This window comes from Cynocephalus volans, chromosome 12 (genome assembly GCF_027409185.1).
Source record: "Cynocephalus volans isolate mCynVol1 chromosome 12, mCynVol1.pri, whole genome shotgun sequence".
NCBI lineage: Eukaryota > Metazoa > Chordata > Mammalia > Dermoptera > Cynocephalidae > Cynocephalus > Cynocephalus volans.
The window spans coordinates 20,639,933-20,662,146 of record NC_084471.1 but is presented as its reverse complement, the minus strand read 5'-3'; the positions used below and the strand labels follow the sequence as shown (position 1 = coordinate 20,662,146).

Sequence of the window (22,214 nt, the reverse complement as noted above, 5' to 3'; positions counted from 1 at the left end):
TGGTCTTCTTTTTCTATATAGCTTCTAAATAGTTGGGCCCATGTTGTATGTATAATGTTGCCTTCAGTTGTTGTTTAATGATTAAATGAATAAGAGCTTCTGTTTACTCAGCGTTGCTGACATCAGGTACGAGAGAGGTGCTCAGCCTGTATTATCTGATATAATTCTTAAAACAAATCCTTGCATTAGACATTTTCATCCCCATTTTGCCTATGAGGAATCAGATTTGAAAATTATCTCTTTCCAGTTTCCTGGCAAAGAAATAGCTTGAATAATAAAGCAAGTTCAAGTTCACGGCTGCTTGACACCAAAGCCTACTGTTTTTCTGCTTTATCCCATAGCCTAGAGCAGAGCTTGTCAGAAAGGAGATCCTCAGAATGTGTTTCTAATGCCTCTTTAGATTGATAGGTTCTTTCAGCCTTCTCAGTCAACGTTTGGATTATTCTCCTTGGCCTGGAAAGGTCAAGGTTTGGCATTTAAGATATCCTGGCCCTTTTCTCTGTTAACTGCTCTACATTCAGATTCACCCTAGTATGCTGGCACTGCATATTTCTAAGAGTTTAGCACAGCAGAAACACATAGGTGCAATGTCTTTTAAAGTGATTAACCCAGACTTCCAGATTTCAAAGACTTTCTTTAGTGCCAAATGTGGTCATGATCACATCCAGATCTTGCAGACATTCTGATACAATAGAAAGAACTTTTCGATTTGCTTATGTCTTTCTAACCCACGAAAACTAATCAGATGCTAAGTTATTAATCAAACACACCATAGACAAGAAAAGGCTTTGTCCAAGATGCAGTGCAAAAGTCAGCATGTCCAACATAATGAACGCAGACCACAGCCAGGAGGGCAGAACACTGGACCTGCAGCCTAAAGATCTAGGTTTGAACTTAGTTCCATCACTTATTGGTCTGGACAAATGTATTCCTGCTTAGGCCTCAATATCCTCATCTGTCACAGGAGAGTAAAAAGTCCTTTTTACAAAACTTTACAAAACTGTGGTAGAGATTTTAAAACATTAATCTAGGTGAAAGGACTGGGCAAAGTGTATGACACAAAGAAGGCACTTTATACAGGTTTAATGAATCACTGAATGAGTGAGTCACAGTCAAAATAGACCTCTGATAATGAGACTCTCCCTGAGCTCTTTCTAAACAGTGAGTAACTCGTAAAACACGAGCAGGCAAAGAGGATTCAAAAATGTGTGACAGCTGAGGCCTGGACGTTATTTCTGATGTCCTTTCATTGTGGCAAAAGGGTACTTCCCATTATCTTCATCTTCCAAACATACTAAATGCCTCGAAAGGCTTCCTTCCTCTGGCTCAGGAAAAAGATAAATCCTCTACTTGGCCGTGTATTTCACGAATCCCATTTCGTGGTGGTAGCAAGCAAGACCTTGACTGTCCCTTTACATTTCCGCAAGGATAAGGCCATTTCAGAGCTGCTGACACATGTCCATCCTTCTTTTTGAGGAAGCACTTTCCCATGCTCTAGCATGGCCTTGTTTCCAAAGGAAATGGGACATCCACTTCCTTTTTAATGCATCAACAAACACATTCATACTCAACACCTCTGGGTTATTTCAAAAATTATTTCAGTAGTATCTTACCCAAATTAGGAAATAACTCCATGATCAATACTGAAAACTTGGAAAACACAAAAAAGCACAATAAAAAAAAAATTACCCATCATTTTCTAGAATTAAGAATAAGGCATGAATTCTAACTTGGGGAAAAAATATCATTCTGACTTAAGGAAGGTGTTTCTATCCAGATTTAACCTGCTTCTCCCTAATTAATATTTGTAGTGCTTTATCAAGTGTGCATGTGGCCGTCTTGTCTCATTAGCACAAAAACACAGTTTTAACTTTGAAACTTAATCATGTCTGAACAGCCAATATCCTATTTGAGATGAATTAGATTTTTTTATTTAAACACCCCAGTTCTTTTTTGTTCTACCATGAGCATTACTGGATTTGTGCAATGACTCAGAGTAATGAGAAAGAAATGTGTGCAGAGAGGCTACACACAAACTCAACTGTGGCCAAAGCAATCTGATTTATTTCAGAGAGAAAAGGTCTTGATTTTTCTTTTTTAGGTCAGTGTCATTAAATTATTATTCACATTAATTTTTAATATCATGCTGTTTGTGTTTTCAGACCTTTGTCTCTCCCACTGCATATTCCTTGCCATTTACTGCAGAGTTTGCAAATAATGGACTGTATGGATTTGAAACCATTCTTTCAGGCATGTCCTTTTTTTGCTCTGAGTGACAAATAATGCTGAGTTGACATGAAGGACATATTTCACTTCAGTTTCCCAGGCAGACAATTCTAACCAGAGCTATAAATGGAATACCAGGATATGTTTTCTGCCTAGCACTCTGCACTAAGCTTTTAAACAAAGGTGGTGACATGGAATAGGCACCTCTAGAGTTTCTTAGGAGATAAAGTTACAGGGAAGTCCCTGGCCTCTGGCTGGGCAGGAAGTTTATTATCTTGTTTTAAAGAAACAGACCTCTGATGATTTGCTGACAGCTTATAATGTCTCAACCTCCTGCATGAGGAAAGTCACAAAGCACGAAACCACCAGAGTAGTATGACCAAAGGGAAATGTGATAATGACCTAAAATAGTCTTATCAGACACTTGAGCTTCACAATGCATCAGAAATGTGCCCTTGTGGTGAGTTCTTTAATATCTCTTCCAAGCATGGTTGCAGAGAATGTCAGTTTCCCCATCTTCTTTCTTAATGGGGCATGAAGTGATAGAAAATGATTTGAGAAGCAGAGAAGAAACGTATACTTTTGCCTTAAATTTTCTATTTAAAAATCAAACAAGTGGTTTTTACAAATTATCAAACTCCCACTCTCTTGCTACCTTTTTTCCAAAGTTCCTTCCAGGGTTGGCTACCTCATAAAAATCAAGCATTTATTGAGCACCTACTAAATGCTGCACCTAATCACATATATGATAGGTTCTTACCCCCCAAAAGCTCACAGATTACTGAGGGAGATGGACACAAAAGTGGACAAGGAAAATCAATTGTACCCGTGAGCCCAAATGAGGATACTGGGGACTTTAAGGAGTTTTGCATCTTGTCCAATGAGAACAAACTAAGAAGTGGAGAGTCAGACTAGGAAACAGGCCTGTCTATCTCATTGTAGAGCCCCAGCTCTCACCCATTATTCTCTCCTGCTTCCCAGAACACCTGGCTGTGTTGCAGGATCAGCTCCTGCTCTTACTAGCCCTCCGCTGGGAAACTTGCCTCACCGTTAGCTGTGTGCCTGTCCTGCCTGGAGTTGCGTTGCCTTCTAGTTCCAGCCTCAAAGAGAGAGGCAGTGTGGTTTTATAGTGAGATCACAAACTCTAACGTCAGATTGCCCCAGTACCATTCACAGCTTTACCTCTTTCTAGTTCTGGGTCTTACACACCCTGTAGGGTTGGTTGCCAGATTTAGCAAATACCAAAAGAAAGAACACAGTTAAATTTGAATTTCAGATAAACAACAATATGATATTTGGGACATATTTATGCTAAAAAAATTATTCATTGTTTATCTGAAATTCAAATATAAATGGGCATCCTATGTTTTATCTGGTAACCCTATCCTTTGGCACCAGTTTCCTCATTTATAAAATGGCAATGATGATGCTAATACTCCTGCCTTCCTAAGATTGTACTGAGGATTAAGTGAGGTGGAGCATATCATGTGCTTAGGATGTGCCTGGCAGAGGGTAAGCACTCAGAATATGCCAATTATCATTTCTGTCTTGTGCGGTTCTCAGGTCACCAGCTGGCCACTTTATTTCAGGCATTATTTATTAATTTGATTTTATGTTCTAAGGTGTTGAGCTGGTATACTCCCATTTAGTGGTTACAGACTCAAATTATTGCAGGCCTGATTGCAATGCCAGTTCCAACTCTTACTAACCATGTGAGCTTGGGCAAGTTCGTTCTCTTAGCCTTGGTTTTCATATCTATAACCTGGGTGACGATGATGATGATGATGATGATGATGATGATGATGATGATGATGATGATGATGATACCGTCCTCATACGGTTGTTGTGAGAATGAGACCATGCATGTAAAGTGCTTAGCGATAATAGCAAATGCTCAACAAATTCTATCTGTTTCTGAGCTGATAACTAACTCTCTACAAAAGGTTGGCAGTTTGGTAAGGACATTTCTGTGCATCTCATTTCTTTATGTAGTTTATGGTCCCATAAGTCTAGTATTTTTCTTCTCACCATTGTCTGCTTTTCTGTAGGTGGACCCATGGGTCATCCTGACACCTCAAGCCAAAGCAAAGGCCTACCCTTTAGGAATATGGGGACAGTAGGTGTCTAAGCTCAGGCTGCTACAACAAAATTCCATAGACTGGGAGGCTTGAACATCAGACATTTATTTCTCACAGTTCTGGAGGCTGGGAAGTCCAAGATCAAGATTCAGACAGATTTTGTTCCTGATGAGGGCTCTTCCTGGCTTGCAGATGGCCATCTTCTCTGTGTGTCTTCATATAGCAGAGAGAAAAAGAGAGAGAGAGAGAGAATTGTCTGGTCTGTCTTCCTCTTCTTATAAGGACACCAATCCCATCATGGAGGGCCCACCTTATCACTGTCTCCAAATGCCATCATGTTGGGGCTTAGGGCTTCAACAGTGAACTTAGGGGGGGACACAAACATTCATGCTATAACAGTAAGTATTCACCTTGGCCTTTAGCTGATTGAGTCACAAGCCACTGAGAGAGAGGGCTGGGCCAGGATGAAGGACCTTCTATAGAGAAACCTCACATCCCCTGCAGAATGTTTGATATTGAGGCTCAGAAAAATCCCCAGGAGACAGCAATTACTAACCAGCAGATTCCTTCACCTCTAGCACAGCTATAAGCAGACATCCAATGGACCGTGAAGAGCATCTCCTCAGAAATAAGCACTAAGGCTGGCCTCACCAGCCCCTTCCTGACCATAACAAGAGGCATACAGGCCCCTTTCTGCCCTGACGAGACCTTATTTTACTTTCTTGTGGAAACACAAAGAGAAAGTATTGCCAGCTTTGAAAATAATCATAGATAATGAAGGTTGAATGAATCAATCGATTAAATGAATGACATAAAAACACGTAAGCCATGTAAAATTTCATAAGCAATCCATACAGAGAAGCATAATTACAAGCCTCTAAAGTCAGGCAGAGCTGAATGGAAATCCTTATCTCTGAGCCTAATGGCTGTGTGACCTTGTAGCTAACCTCACTATGCCTCAGTTTCCTCTTAGGTAAAATGGTGATGATAACCACTTCATATGGCCATTGTAAGGATTAAATGTACTGAGATAGTACATGTAATGTGCTTGGTGGCATTCTACCCAGGCTCTATATTGCTAATAATAATGACAGCTCCCCTCCCCCTCCCCCTTTCCCACCTCTAGTAACCACAATTTTGTTCCTTCACATTGAAAGTTCAATGTATTATTGTGATTGTTGTGTCTTTCTTTCTTTCATTCTTTCTTTTTTTAATTTTATTTCTTTATTTTATTTTACTTTTTTTAGCTCCCACTTATGAGTGAGGACATGTGGTATTTGTCACATATGGCTTTTATTATATTGAGATACTTTCCTTCTATACCTAATTTGCTGAGGTCCTTTATCATAAAGGGATGTTAAATTTTGTGGAATGCTTTTTCTGCCTCTATTGAGATAATCATATGGTTTTTGTTCTTGATTTTGTTGATTTTTATTGATTTGCATGTGTTAAACCATCCCTGCATCCCTAGGATGAATCCCACTTGATTTTGGTACATAATTTTTTTGATGTGTTGCTGTATTCTGTTTGCTAATGTTTTGTTGAGGATTTTTGTGTCTATGTTTATCAAGAATATTGGTCTGTAGTTTTCTTTTTTTGTTGTATCTTTGTATGATTTGGGTATCAGGGTGATGCTGGCCTCATAGAATGAATTTGAGAGAATGGCCTTGGTTTCAATTTTTTGAAATAGTTTGAAAAGAATTAGTATTAATCCCTCCTTAAAGGTTTGGTAGAATTCAGCAGTGAAGCCATCGGGTCCTGAGTTTTTCTTTGTTGGGAGGCTGCTGATTACTGCTTCGATGTCATTGCTTGTTATTGGTCTGTTCAGGTTTTCTATTTCTTCTTCATTCAGTCTTGGTAGTTTGTATGTGTCCAGAAATTTATCCATTTCCTCCAGGTTTTCAAATTTGTTGGTGTATAGTTGTTTGTAGTAGTCTCTAATGATTCTTTGTATTTCTGTGGTGTCAGTTGTAATGTCTCCCTTTTCATTTCTGATTTTTGTTATTTGGGTCTTGTCCTTTTTTTTTTTTTTTTTTTAGTTATAGAGTATTTGTATTTAATATGTTGGGTTTACATCTCCCATCTTGCTATTTGTTTTCTATTTGCTCTTTGTTCCTTTTTCCCTTCTTTGTTTGCCTTCTTTTAGATTAATTAATTATTTTTATGATCCTATTTTACATGTTTTATTGGCTTATTTATTAGCTATACCTTTTGTTCGGGGGGATTTTTAAAAGTGTTTTCTTTAGGGTTTATAGAATATACCTTTAACCTATCACAGTTTACCTATAAGCAATATTACACCACTCTATACTCAAGAATCTGAAAACAGTATATACCCATGTCTACCCTCTCAGCCTTGGTAATATTGTTGTCATGCATTTTACTTCTATATAGGTTACAAGCCCCACAACATATTGTTATCAGTTTTGTTTAAGCAACCAACTATTCTTTAAATTATTTTAAATGTTGGGAAAAGATATATTACATTTAACCACATTATGATCATGCCCAGTATTCTTCATTCTTTTCTGTGGATGCAGATTTACATCTGGTATTATTTTCTCTCTTCTTAACCAATTTCTTTAGCTCCTGTGGTCTACCCTTGACCTGAGTGGAGTCATATATGATTGTGACTGAGAATCAGGAACAGATATCCTCTTACTTAAATTATTTTCCCAGAGGCCCACCTCTAATGGTCAGCTGAATCTCTACTTTTAGAGTTTTAATTGGTCAGTCATTCATGTATTCATTCCTTCATTCAGTAAATACTTATTAAACTCCCGCTATTGCCAAGCATTGATCTATACATTTGATATATCATTGAATAAAATACAAAGTTTCCTACCCTCATGAAGCTTACATTCTATCTAGCTTCTTAATTAACACTGGGAACACGAGGATCAACAAAACACACTCCCTGGCTTCAGGAACATCACAGTCAACTCTTTCATTTAGCAATTATTTGTCACTGGAGAAATGACTGGTGTTTGAGACAGGTGTTTTGTTACAAAGACTACTGGAGCCCATCACCCTTTTCGTGGAAGAGATATACGCATCCAGGAAGCACAGCAGCGGGGTAGCTTCTGGGAAGCTCTTGTGCTGAGAGCCTCACTGGCCTGCCGTATCCACTTTGAGGAGTACTCTGTGTTAGAACATTGTTGCACTGGGGCCCCAGGGCAAAGAGTGGAGCTTTTTGAGAATTTCAAGAATAAATAGTATGACTGTTTTAGTGCCTGGTGAGTAAGAAGATTACAGAATTTTCTTTCATCCTAACACACCTCCTGGTACAATTTAGGAGGTAAGGCTCTTGTTGACCTCTAGCCACCAGAGGCTACACGGATTTACCCAAAGAACCTAACTGCTGGTTAGTCAAAGCGGCTTAAGTCAGTGCACAACATCTCCTTAGGCTCATGCCCTCCCCAAACCAGCGCTGGCCTTCTGCCAGCTGCCCAGTGCTGCAGTTTCCTCTGAAGCAAGTCTTGTTCCAGCTAAGTATCCAGGCACATCCTCCCCACTAAGCCCATCCACAGCAGGACCTGGTGGAAGCATCAAGGACTTTGCCTGGTTGTCCAGCCCATGCACCACACCACCATCCCATGTGTAGGCCAGTCAACTCCTAGGCAGTGCTTCCCAGCAGCCTGCAGGGATAAAGATCTTCACCTTCATCCTGTAGAATTAACTGCCAAGCCTGTTAAAATGCATATTCCTGAGTCTTATACCCAGAAATCCCTTTTCAGTAGGTGTGAAGTGTCCAACTTTGCATAAAATTGTAGAAGGTTATTATTGGCTAAGGGGGTTGGCATGGACTGAAATTCAGCCTGTCCTCAGCTTGCCAACCCATGCTCTCTGGTGTAGACCTCATCCACCCAGAGGAAGGGACACCTCCAATTTATTTCAGTTTCATCTGCTTTCCGTGACTAGTGTCTGTGGAGACATATCCACAAGGACCAGCAGACAGCAATGCAGGTCTGACCCTTGTGAGCAAGAGAGGGAATCCAGGGAGGTTGGACAGAAAAGTCTTAGACTATGTGTAGTTCTAAGAAGCTTTGGTAAAGCCGATGGGGAGTCCTCCAGCCAAAGTCACCCAAAGGAGGAGTCCTGTATCCTGCAGTCCCTGCCATGCTCACTCACTGGCTGAAGGCAGTTCTGGGAAGTGTGGCCTCACGACCAGGATGGTGAATTTCAAGGAGTTATGCTCCCAAAGTTGGAGATCTGAGAGGTTCATTTTCGTGGCTTGCATTCCTGATGAGGAGGGTCTTGGGAATCTGCCTTTGTAACAATTCCCCCTCCCAGGTGATTCAAAACAGCTCATCCAAAGAATCACCTTAGAGGAACCGCTGCCTAAATATTTTTAAAAGAAAGGCTTGTTAATTGCCCCTAAGGAAAAAGGAGACCCAGACTTCCTGGACACAAAGTCACATTCGTGGGACCTGGAATGGGGGAAGCGCTCCAATTCCTCCGTGGTCAGCCTGTAGCCTACAACACGGTTATATTTTCAGTCGATGACTCTGCTCTGCTTTCTGCTATGTGTGTCATAACAAGCCATGGGACAAGTTGAACAGGCTCCCAGGGGATGGAAAAGTTAAATCTGCGATGGAGGTGTATTCAGGGAGAGTGTCTTAAGGGTGGGAAGAAGGAAGCAGTGGAGGGAAAGCACGTCCAGGGAGTGGGTAGCAGTCGGCTGGGGCTGGACAGGAGAGTGTTAGTTGAGGAGGAGGGTTGGCTCCATTCACGGAAGAAACCAGTCAGTGGAATGTGAGTGCAGGGGACTGGGACTCGGGCATTATTACCTGCAAATGTAAAAATGCCTGGGAGGGCATTCCTGCAAGGTGGCACTGATTGCTGAACCTCAGGATGAAGAAGGCTCTGTGTTCTTCTGAGCCAGCCCAGAGGCAAGCTGGATGTCACCCAGAGAATGCCCTGCATACACAGCCATGGGAGGCACAGGGACCAAGAGAAGGAGATGGTGGGAGAACTGTCATCTCTCTACCTCCTTAGTCCTGCCCAGGGTTGGCTCTGGTTCCCAAATCACCATCTGAGCCCAAAGAGGACCTAACACAAAGAGCAAGCAGGAGAAGAACTATGTGATGGTGAGTGATTAATGAAAATGCTCTCTGAGCATCCCTTGCTGGGCATTGTGAACTCAGGGGGTTCAATTGGTTTTCAGATGAGCTCAAGTTCCTACCTGGTCCCTGCTTGATTAAGTTCTCTTCCTTCCTCTTCATCCTCACCTACTGCTGCTCTTCTTTAGACAAAGACCAAAATCCTTAACTGGACTCTTTCTTAATGATCTGGCTATTGCCATCTACTGAGACCAGATCTTAACTAATCAGGCCATTCAGGATTCGATTCTTTTTGGTAAATGTTGATAACATCCAGCAGGTGAAGAGAAGAGAGCTCTAGAGCTCCTCCCAGTTTGTAAACCAACATTATGTGGTTGACTGTTAATCCATGACGCTCTCTCACTAGACTGGTGGGACCATGGGAATAGGGACCAGATCTGTGCACTCGCCCGTATATACCCGGGACATTACATGCTCTTTGGTTCAAACAGGAGCCAAATAACTTATTTCCTTAGTGTAGTTAACTGTTATAGTGCCAATCTGAAAAAAAAAAAAAAACTACAGAAGGAGGATATCTGCTCTAAATCATAGCAACTACCATTTATTGAGCTCCTAATATTTCCAGTCCCTACAGCAACTTGCCAGGAAGACAGTATTGTCCCAGCATACACTTGAACTGAGTCCCAGAGTCAGGCATGGACTTTCCTAAAGGGATATAGCTGGAAAAGGGTTGAGCTGGTTTTCAAACCCAGAATATTCTGATTGCAAAGTCCCAACACTCTCCATAACAGCATTGCATCTCACATTGCCACCAGCCTAGTTGGTGAGGGCAGCCCAAACCATCTCGTTTTTCAAGGCAACTTAAAAGTATTAGCTACACGTTAATATATCTCCTCCTTCCCTGGCCTCGCAAACATTTCTGGGGTGTGTGCTGTGGTCCTGGTGTGTGGCCAGTTCTCGATGAGAGTATATCACAGTGATGAAGAGTACGTAGACTCTGGAGCACCTGCCTGGCTTTGAAGCCTGGTTCTGCCACTGTTGTGGAAAGAAAGACCACGAACTCAAAATGTGCAGTAAACCCTGTAGTTTACTAATATTCTGCATGCAGGGAAGAAATGAGAGGAGACAAAGAGAAAACCATCTATGGATGGACGACTTGACTCTCACCTCAGTAGTACCTGTAAGTTACAAATATTCTTTTAAAGAACTAGCTAGTGACTCAAGTGAGCCACCAGGGTCTCTTTCAGAGAACTGCCTCTCTCTGTGCTTAGAAGTCTCTTTTCCCAAGAACTACTGCAGTGGTCGGAAAGTATGTGTTCCCCCAAAATTTATATGTTGAAACTTAATCCCAATGATGGTTTTAGGAAGTAGGGCCTTTGGGGGGTGATTAGGGATCTCATTTGAGATGGGATTTATGCCCTCATAACAGAGGCCCCAGAGAGCTCCCTCGCCCCTTTCACTAGGAGAGAATACAGCAAGAAGTCACCATCTATGAACCAGGAAACAGGCCTCACCAGACACTAAGTCTTTCAGCACTTTGAACTTGGACTTCCCAGCCTCCAGGACTGTGAACAATAAATTTCTGTTGTTTTAAGCTACCCAGTATTTGGTATTTTGTTATAGCAGCCTAGACAAACTAAGACAACTACTTTTTCGTTTTTGCAAATGCTGATTTCACATGGCAAGGGACAATGTGTGACAGAGCAAGATTGTGGCACAGGAGAGCTTTTGGCAAAGGTCTTTTACAACTGGGGAGGGAGAGAAGAGAGGGCAGGAAGGTGGACACTTCCCACGGAGGAGGGATAGGTATGTCTTTCATTACCCCTTGCCAGCTGGGTGACTTTGGTCAAGTCACTTAACAGGCATTCTGTCCCTGTTTCCTCATCCGGAAAGCGGAACTAAAAATAAGACTTAACTTCAGGGGATTGCTGCGAGTAGTAATTATGTGCATCCAGAACTCAGTATCACTGGCTGCTTTGTGGAAGGCACTCCCCTTGCTAACTTCAATTCAGGGTAACATTTGATCCTGCCTCATTTGCACACACATTTCATGGCCATTGCATGATTTCAGATTGGTGCCTGCAGGTCCAGATCCCTTATTTAAATAGTCAGAACTCACTCGAACTGGCATCAAACCCATGTCAACTCAAAGTGTAGAACAGCATATATAAAAAGAAACAAATTTTTTTCATCCTCATCACAATAGTACCTTAAATTTCTGTCACTTATCATTATTTTTAATTTTCTATTTGATTCTGGGCATTGTAATATCTGATTTTCTAGTTAAATGTCCCTCTGCTCCAACATGAGACATAATGCTTGGCACACAATAGGTATTCCCCAAGTGTTTAGTGGATGACTGTGAAATCCTTTAATAAATGTCTGTAAAAGCTCAAATTCAGTTCTAGTACAGACCAGAAGTACAAATGCAAGCCTGTTTGGAATCAGCTTCTGAGTGAAATCTAAATTCCTTTGTACCCTACTAAGCACCCCATCAATTGGCCCCAATTTTCCTATTCTACCTCATCAAGGCCCACCGCTCCCATACCCCAGCTCCCAAGTTCCAGACCCATCAAAACTTTATATCATTCCCAGAGCAGACCATACCCTTGTACAACTCTGAGACTTTGTACTTGCTATTCCCTCTTCTCAAAATGCCTTTCCCTTTTAAGCATAGCCAATTTCTACTCCTCCTTCAAAACCCTCGCTTAAATGCCTCCTGTACAGAGACATCTCTCAGACTCCCCAAGGCAGCATCAATCCCAAGTCCAATTGATACTCCCTAAGTCCAGCTCCCTTCACTGGACTCCCTCAACAACATGTCTAGAATACTGATTAAGAGGCCCAGCTTTCAAGTCATACTAAGGGCTGAGCTGAATTCCCAGCTTTGCAATTCAAAACTTGTGAGAACTTGGGTGAGCTATGTGCCTCTCTGAACTTCAGTCTCCTCATCTGCTTAGCAGCACTAATAGCAAACACCCCAGAGAGTTGCAATGGGAATGATTTAATTAGATCACAGTAAGGTATACAGTAGATGCTCAAGAAATGGTAGACAGTGTGATGCCTTCTATTACAGTACCTGAGATTTACCTGTTTATGCATCTGCTTCCCCTGTGAAGCCCTAGATGACACCAATAGGGTCTGCAATTATTTCCTATCCCTGACAGCTAGCATGCTAACTGGCGCACGATAGGTACTTAATGCTTCCTTGCAGAATGCTTCTGTGCAGTGATGAATGAATGAATCTGAGCTGTTTGATTCCTAGAGTGCCCAGGAGGAGCAGGGTCTCCCTGCAGTGGCAGAGGCAGTTGTGCCGAAGGCATGGAAGGAAACGGAAGCTGCTCCTGCCAAGTAAGTTGAGAAACGTGTTCTTCCTCTCCCCAGTTCTGCTCCCCCTCTTCTTTCCTTAAACACACACACACTAGGTAGTGTCTCTAAGAGGTAGCAGTATTAATAAGAGGAATATGCAATCTGCAACAAACTGACCTCGTAGAAGCTGAGGGCTTTTAGGCAAGTCAATTAACCTCTCAGCCTTAAGCATATTCATCTGCAAAATGGGTTTGAAATAATATCTATGTAATGGTGTTTGTTGAAAAAGTGAAATATCATATATGTGAAAACACTTTGTGAAACTATATAAGCTATAGAAATTGTTGTTGTCGTTGCTTTTAATAACCATGTTAGTGGACTACCATTTGGTGGTGTCCTCAGCAACCTTTGTGAACCACTGGGTGTGCCAGTTGAAAGACTTCTTTATCTCATGAAAGTGACTTTTTGCCTTAGAGGATTTCAATGCAAAGAAATCCTTCTGAAAGGGATTAAGTTCAACTCTCTTCAGAAATGCAAAACAAAGTTTTCATTTCACTGGGGTGAAATAGTAACGTGGTTCTTAGCACTTGCTGTCTCCCATGTGTTTGGACTGACATAGCAGCTTTCTTCTGCAGAGCTCCAGACCTTTAGTAAAAAATGACACAGGGATTAATGTATGCATTATACTACAAAAAGCAGTAAAAAATAAAGGAAGAAACACACAGAAGAAGCTTCAGGAAAGGCACAGAAGGAAAATATATTTGTGAAGCAAATGCTTACCAGACCATCAGCTGGAAATCCAAGGGCTTCCTGGGTATAATGTCAACTAATTGGGTGTCTTGCAGGAAGGATTTGGTGGAACGGCCTGTGAAACCTGTGCTGATGACAACTTATTTGGACCCAGCTGTTCAGAAGGTATGTCTAATTTTTGTGTAAGCAACACATTTGTAAGGTTTGAAAGTCCCCAGAGAAACTATTCCGTGAGGGAAAAACCCTGCAGAGTTACATATAACCAAGTCTTCATAGGGAGAACAGAAAGTTAAGAACAGATCTGACAAAATGCAGTCATTGAGAAGAGAAACAGTGTCTTCTGTGGTTCTGAGCACTTACACTCAGCTACTCCCAGTAATGCTTTCTAGCACACCTGGCAGGTATCTGATTCCCTCTCCCCAGGCTCCAAGATCCAACAGCCTCTTCTTTGCCTGCACAGCTTTTTTCTGAGGTCTTTCTGGATCCTGGTCTCTGCAAAGATCCAGGGACCTCTAATTCTACCATCGGTCCCACCAAATTCTCACGTTCCCCTTCTTTTGGGAGTTCACAAATAAATGCCTGAAGTGATCAAAGATTGTGGGCTCCAAATTAAACAAACTGGTCCACTCTCATTTTTTTTCACCCCCAGAAGTAGACTATGAGACAAGGATTCAAGTACCTGGAAGGTGATCCCAGGAAACACTAAGGTGTGAGGAAGTGACACAGAGGGAAAGGGTGTGTTATCAAGCCAGGTACCACTGTGGATGACTGAAATTAATTCCCTGGAGAGCTCTGGGTGTCAGTGTAGAGCACACATCTAGAGTTATCTCATCCAAGGGGACAGGGACCCACGATGTGGGAGGCAGGATAATCTCTCTCCCAAAGATGTCCACATCCTACTAATCCCTGGGACCTGGGAATATGTTATCTTACATGGAGAAGGTGAATTAAGGTAGCAGACAGAATGAAGGTCGATAATCCGCTGATCTTAAAATAAGAGATTTTCCTGGATTATCTGTGTGGGCCCAATGTAATCACAAGGGTCCTTAAATGTAGAGGAAGGAGGCACAAGATTCAGTGGATTACTGATAAGATGAGAAAGACTCAACCAGCTATTGCTGGCTTCGAAGATGGAAGAGGCCACAAACCAAGAAATGTGGGCAGCCTCCAGAAGCCAGAAAAGGCAAGGAGACAGATTCTCCCCTCAGAGCCTCCAAAAAGGAATACAACTCTGCCAACATCTTGATTTTAGCACAGTGATTTTGGATTTCTGAACTCCGGACATGTTAGACAATAAATTTGTGGTGTTTTGAGACCATAAGTTTGTGGCCATTTGTTACAGCAGCTGGAGGAAGCTAATACACGTAGTCGCTGGGGGAGAGTTGTTAATACCCTGGCACTTCCAGCATCCAGTGAGTGCTCAGGCAGAGAAGCCATCCTAAGGTCCACACGAAACCCTCAGGCAGAGAGCTGTGGATACTAGAAGCCAGCTGGAATGCACAGAACTGGTAAAACCTGGAGAATGTGGGCGTGATAGGGACTGCATCTGCCAGATCCACATCTCCCGAAAAGGAATATATTGGGTAGCCTTTCTCCAACACCACCTTGGTTCTGGCTTTTATAGGAAAATCAAATTCGTAGACACTGCTTTGATTCAAATCTTTTTCGCAGGAAAATCTACACACACCCATACACATCCCACCCCCATAAATTTGCACACTCTAATAAATTTCATCTGCAGTAGTGGAGCCATTGCCTCGTTCCAACCCACAGGGTCATTGAAGGCAGGTGCTATTGTATCGTTATCTCCAATACCTTCTACATGCTGCCTGCATAGTAAACACTCACCATCCTTTTGTTGGCTGGATGAATAAGTGAGTCAGTGTATGAGTGAGCAAATCAATCAGTAAAAGATCTAATTCACAATGTTGTCCTGACCCAGAAGTGTGGTTTTAGAACCCAGACTTTAGACTCAGACTAAGTTTCAGCTCCAGGGCTGCTAATTGTGGGAACCTAGATAAGTTTACAAAGCATGCTCTCTGTGTCTCATCTGTAAAAATAGAAATAATAGTGCCTCCTTTAGGAAGGATTTAATGAGGTAATCAGTGCACAATAAATGTTAGCTATTATTATTATTAATACCTATTATTTCCTAGTGTCCCCTAATCTTAGGTGTTTCTTCACCCACAACTCTGTAAAAGATTATTTCATAAGGATGTTAGCTTTAGCAAATTTAAACAGATATTAGTATTCTGTGTGTTTTTAAGGTTGTATGTTACATTAAAGGAAAGTCAATTAAAATATAATCAGTTAACTCTTTAGAAATAACATGTCTCCTTCCAAATTGGCCTTTCTCTGCCATAACACTAGAATTTAAATTACATATTTTTAATAAATATTGAAATGGGAAGGGAAAAAAAGTATCCAGCATTGCTTAGTTCCCAAGAAAGCTGAGTAATTGTTTGGGAAGAAAAATTAGAAAGAAGGCGAACCTTTGTTACTTCTGAGACACTGGTATTGGTTACTGACAAGCACAGATACGGAGATTCCAAGCATTTCAAAATAAAGGAAGTAGCCTCCCTTCACACTTGATTGTGCCATGGGGGGTGGGCAAGTGAAAGAGAGAGAGATGGTTTAGAAACGTAAATTTTTAATTAAGAAAATTGGAAACCTAAACTGAAACCCAGGAATAAAAACTCCAAGCTCTAGATTCCTATAGAGCTTTCTGCAGTGATGGGAATGTTCTACATCCGCACTGTCCAGTACAGTAGCCACTAGTCGTATGTGGCCATGGAGCACCTGAAATGTCGCTACTGCAACTGAGAAACCGAATTTTAAATTTTGGTTAATACTATTTAATCTAAATTTAAAAGCCATAGATGGCTAGTGACTTCCACATTAGATAGTGCAGCTCTAGGACATAATGTTTAAGAGAACAGGCTTTGAAGTCAGACTGGCCTAAGTGTGAAATTAACCACAATTGCTGTGTGACCAAGGGCAAGCTATTTAATCTCACTAAGCTTTCCTCATCTATAAAACAGGAATAATAATACCCGCCTCATGAGGTTGACAACATAGCAAAGCTCTTAGCAGCATGTCACAAGCACTCAACCAATGGAAGCAGGTATTAATTGAAGATAAAAACAATCCAGCAATAAGCAAGGCACCAATGAATGAATGAATGAACGAATGAATGAATGAATGACTCAGTGACAGCTGGTCACTTCCCAATGGCAAGGACTAGGGGAGCTTGAAACCTTTTCAGCCAGGCATCCACTGGGTGCCAGTGTTGTTTCATCCAATAAGGTGTCGGTCCCGGCAAGGTGGCAATTCTGCCTATAAGTAGGACAACTCTATTAGGTGCAGTTTATTTTTAAAGCTGACTTTAACCCACTGCAGGAGCACTTTCCTACCAGACTGTTTATTGGTTTAGAGATGATTTAGAGATATACCAGCCAAATATTTTTATCTCTCCTGCCAATGCCCTGTCCTGCTCTGTGTCTCACTCCAGATTAGGGCAGATTTCAAAACTCATTTTCTCTAACATGACTCCCAAATCAATCCCACAACTACCTATTGGTAATAAGAGTAGCTAGAATTTGCTGAGCGCCTGCTGTGTGCCAGGCCAGGCAAGTGTGCAAAGAGGCTTCTCATGTATAACCTCTTTGGGTACTCGCTACAGCCCTTCAAGCCAGTGTCCTCATTTTATGGATGAAGAGGCAGAGAGATCACTCACAGCCATGCAGCTATTATGAGGACAGAGGCAGGATTTGACCCCAGCTGTCTGACTCCAAAGACTGGGCCCCCAAGCACAGCACCATTCTGCCCTTGGTGAACATGCACCATGCATTAGGCCCTGCAGGAGATGGGAATCCAAAGAGAGGTGAGATTAGGTCCCCATCCTCAAGGAACCAGAAGTGTAGGTGACAATTACGATGCAGTGAACACAGCCCTCACAGGATGCTATGGGAATGCGGGAGAGGGCACAGCTTGCCCTACCAAGGAGCACATCACAGGGGAATGTGTTCACCATCTTTTGACCCAAATGGCCATGGTTTGACCACTTAAAAGTCACACTTTAAAGTCATTTAAACCCCAAGTTTCATGTGTCTCTAGAGATGTGCTGAGGCTGGTTCACAAAGTACCAAGGGCTCTTTCCATGACCATCTGATCTGAGAATCCCTCTGCCACTCATGTCATCTCAAGAACACTTTCTTGGCAGTGACAGACACCTCTGCAATGTGGTGTCAGAGGCTGCCAAAAGCTGCCTGTGCCAGGTCCATTAGTCCAGTACAGAGGCTGCACCAGAAGACAGGACACAGGGAGAGGCTCATGCCAGGGCCTTGGGCCCACACCACACAGCAGGGAGGGCAATCTAGCTGACAAGGACACACTTGCAGTCAGCATCTGAGCTGGGAGCAGGGGCTGAGTCATCTTTCAACCCCCCTCCTGTGCCCCTCACTGAGGCATGACAGCACTGAGGACACGAATCGTCACTGTATCCCCTAGTGTCTGGTTTCCCACTACTCTGTGAGATCCTTTAGTTGAGATACTGTGAATTACTCATATTTGTATACCTAGTGCCTAATACAGTGCCGGCTACTAGGTGGAAGCTAGATAAACATTTCTTAACTGAATTGGATGGAATCTTCTCTATTAAGCCCCATAATACAACCCCCTCCTCACCCCATTTATCTCCATAACTAATTTGGCTTCTCTCCAGAACCTATCTGTCCCCAAAAGCTATAGCCACAGGTGGACCTCAAAGTGCTTTGCTAAAATACAAACAAAGGCAATCAGGTTTTGAAGGGAGGATGGCAAATTGCAAGTCCAACTTAATTCTTCAATTATTGAGTGAGTACTTGGGCTAGTTATCTCCCATTTTTCATATGTAATAGAGAGAGTAGTGAGCGCTACGTTAGGTAATGCCTGCAAAGCTCTTGGCTAAATGCCGGATACATAGTAAGTGCTCAATAAAGGAACATGTAGGGCCAAGGCTAGGGTGACATCAGTGGGGGACGTGCCTCAGGTGCAAAACTTAAGGAGGCATCAGAAAACTTGGTAATCGAGATAAATAATTGTACTAGTTTCCTGGGGTGGTTGTACTGCAAATCAGGTGGCTTAAAACAACAGGAATTTATTGCCTCAGTTCTAAAAGCTAGAAGTTCAAAATCAAGGTGTTGGTAGGGCTGTGCTCCTCCAGAGCCTCTAGGAGAGGATTCTTCCCTGCCTCTTCCAGCTTCTGGTAGCACCGGGCATTCCTTGGCTTGTGGCAACATCACTCCAGTTTCTGCCTCCATCTTCACATGGCCCTCTTCCCCTCGTACGTCTGTGTCTCCTCTCTTATGAAGGCACCAGTCATATTGGATTAAGGGCCCACCCTATTCCAGTACAACCTCATCTTAACTAATTACATCTGCAATGAACTTGTTTCCAAATATGGTTATTCTGAGGTACTGAGAATTAGGACTCCAATATATTCTTTTGGAGGACAAAATTTAACCCATAGCAATAATACTTCAGAATTATTGAACAAAACATCAAAATGTAAAATAAAGGCAGGATCCAACTCCACACTTGGACTACCCCAGTTCACTCTCCCTGCCCTCATCCCGGCCCTGCCCAATGCTGCCTTTATTTTAAATTTAGTTGTGTGGCTGTTGGTATTGTTATAAGACACTATAAAAGATGTTGTGGGGAAATACAGAGGGGGAAGGCCTTCCAGCAGGTTACAATCTAATCAGGGAGAAAAACAGAGATTGAGAAAGAAATAAGCAGCCCCGACAGCTGTCAGCAGGTAGCTGGCCTAGTTGCTACTAGCTAGGCTGTGGTGTTCCCCTGCTGAGCATAAAGAATTTCACAGAATAGCACCATCAAACAAAGACGCACCATATCCACGGTGGAACAAGATGAAACTAGGGCACTGAATAATCGTATCTGAACAGAGAATAAATAATGACAATGGACAGCCACAAAAATAACCCAGCGGCTGCCTCTCCTGGCTGACATGAGCAGCTACTGCTGCTTCTTCCTCGATGGCTCACCCTTGCTGCTGGCATGTTTGACCTCTGGTGTGCTCCTGGTGGTCTCTGGTTGTCACTGGTCAACACAATTAATCATTGCAGCAGGATGGGATAGAGGACAAGGTACAGAGAAAGTGCTGCTGGAGCCTGGAGGAGCACAGATTCTGCTTGGGGACCACTGAGATAGCAGCACGGGTGGGCAGGGGCTTTGACTGGCCTTGAAGGAGAGAAGGATTTCAATTTGTATGCAAAAGGGCACACAGCAGAGGCAAGAGTGTGGAGGTGTGAACATGCTAGATGCATCTCCTGCTTCTTCCACCCAGAATGTCTTCCCCAGGCCAGCCCCATTCCAGCTCTTCCTGGCCAACTCCCATTGGTCCGTACGTCGTAGCATTTATCACACTGCATCATGGCTGGCTGTTTTCTTCTGCAACTGTGAGCTCTTTGAGGGCAGGTTCTTTGTCCTGTTTATCTTTTGGCCATTAATCTCTAGCAGTCCTCTGAACATGATAGGTGTTCAATACATGTTTTGAGGGAAGGAAGATGAAGAATGAACTGAGTCATGCCATGTGCTTAGAGTTTGAGACGTACAAAATAAAGTGGTGGAAGATGAAAATGAGAAATTATAAAGGTTAGAATGAGATTGGAGAAGTCCTTGTCTGCCAAACTGAAGAATTTAGATTTTGTTTGGATGGCAATTGAGAGTCATTGAGATATTTTTGGGAAGGTCACTCTGATGCCATTGCTAATCAAATGAAATGGATGGAATGGAGAGGGAAGAAATTGGAGACAGTGAGGCCATGTTAAATGCTACTGCAATAGACCAGGCAAAACATGATAAGGACCTGAATAAAGACAGACCAGTGGAGACAGAGAGCAGAAGACAGAGATGGGAAACATAATGGACAAAGAATACAAAGGACTTGGTGCCTTATTAGATGTTTGGAATACCAGAAACTTTATTAATCCTTGCTTTTCTGATATTTTTAATTAAGTTTTTAAGCAAGTGTGTCTTCTTAATTATGTTTCACTGGGGCTAATTAAATTGGCTTACTTTCACTGAACACGTGTGGTAGGCAAAATCATGGCCCCCAAGGATGTCCATGTCCTGATTCTGAGAACCTGTGAATATGTTAGGTCACATGGCAAAGGGGAATTAAGGTTGCTAATCAGTTGATTTAAGATAAGGAGACTGTCCTGGATTATCCAGGTGGGCCCAATGTAATCACGGAGTTGTTATAAGTGGAAGAGGAAGGCAGAAGAGAGACCAATAGAGATGGCAACATGAAAATGACTTGGCCCAGTGTTGCTAGCTTTGAAGATAGAGAAAGGGGCCATGAGCCCAGGAATACACGTGGCCTCTAGAAGCTGAAAAAGACAAAGGAAGAGAGTCTCCTCTAGAGTCTCCAGAAGAAATGCAGCCCTATTGAAACCTTGATTTTAGCCCAGTGAGACACATTTCAGACTTCTGACCTCCAGAATTATAAGATAAATTTGTGTTCTTTTAAGCCACTAGGTTTGTGGTAATTTGTTACAGCAGCAATAGAAAACGAATATAACATGCTTCACAGGGGGCTGGCCATAGGACGCTGGTGGCCCAGCCTAGTAGTAAATCTTGCTACAAATGAGCCACAAACTGGGTGCTAAAGAGTTGGCCATTTATTTCAAATGCCCTTCATTTGTCTTCCCTGAAATGATCTGTCACGGGGCTGATAATTCATCTTTTACAAGTTAGACAACTTGGCCTAGTTATTCTAGGCCCTTCTGAGTTTCTTTTTTATCCTTGCATTGCCCCATTATTCAGGAAGGAGGACTTATTTGCATAGACATCTCCTACCAACAGTGATTGAGTTCGCGGTAGCTTTTCTCATTCAGACATTACAAGTGTATATGGGACACCAAGTTAATTCTCTCACTAAGTATTCAAAGACGAAGTAACTGGTTTGAAAGTAGGGAAAAGAATTCCAATACACGTTACATGCCAAGTATGCTTTAAATACAGAGATACTTCAAAAAGTTTGTGGGAAAATGGAATTAAAGGATAATATGAATCTTCCCATGACCTTTTTGAAGGTCTGTCATGTTATCTCACTTAACTTTATAGAAATCCCAGGAAGTAGGTATCATTCCCCACGTGTTACACATTTAAAAAACTGAAGCAAAGAAAAGGAAGAGGAAGCCAAGATTCAAACTGGAGTCTCTAGGACTTCAAACCAGGTTCCTCCACCTCATTGTGTGGATTCTCAGAAAGGGCTATCTGCAAATATGACCCTTCCAGAATCCTTAGCGTCTTTAGCAGTCTACATCAGGCAACGAGAATCCCCCTTTTCTGCCTGCAGGGTGCAGCTGTGTGCACGGGGTGTGCAACAGTGGGGTCGATGGCGATGGAACCTGTGAGTGCCACTCCGCCTACACTGGGCCCAGCTGTGACCAACGTGAGTACTGCTAGCTTCCTTCATGCCACACCAGGCAGACAGGCGCAGATGTACGTGTTCCAATTTTCTATTCATTACTGGGGCTCTACAAGGGCGAGACACCATCAAATGTTTTGCTGGAAGGAAACCAAAAATTAAAAAGAGAGAGGAGAAGAGGCAAGGATGAGAAGAGGACAAAAGAAGAGAGGAGGGGAGGGGAAGGGGGAGAGAGAACAGAAGCAGTGCAGTGGCATGGCTACAGCTGTGTCTTAGGAAGGTCAAGGTGGCGGCAGTCTGAAGAAGGGAACGGAGAGGGAGACGTTGAGGCTGGGGAGCCAGTAGAGACCATTG

General features: G+C 42.5%; 1 protein-coding gene across 1 annotated transcript in view; it reads left to right on the top strand.

The window, feature by feature from the left end:
* Window positions 1-22,214, top strand: part of STAB2 (stabilin 2) — a 164,677-nt gene that overhangs the window by 5,656 nt on the left and 136,807 nt on the right. Inside the window, exons 4-6 of the mRNA XM_063075355.1 lie at window positions 12,633-12,718; window positions 13,522-13,591; window positions 21,789-21,884. Coding sequence (XP_062931425.1) covers window positions 12,633-12,718; window positions 13,522-13,591; window positions 21,789-21,884 — 252 coding nt within the window. The remainder of the gene's footprint in view (window positions 1-12,632; window positions 12,719-13,521; window positions 13,592-21,788; window positions 21,885-22,214) is intronic.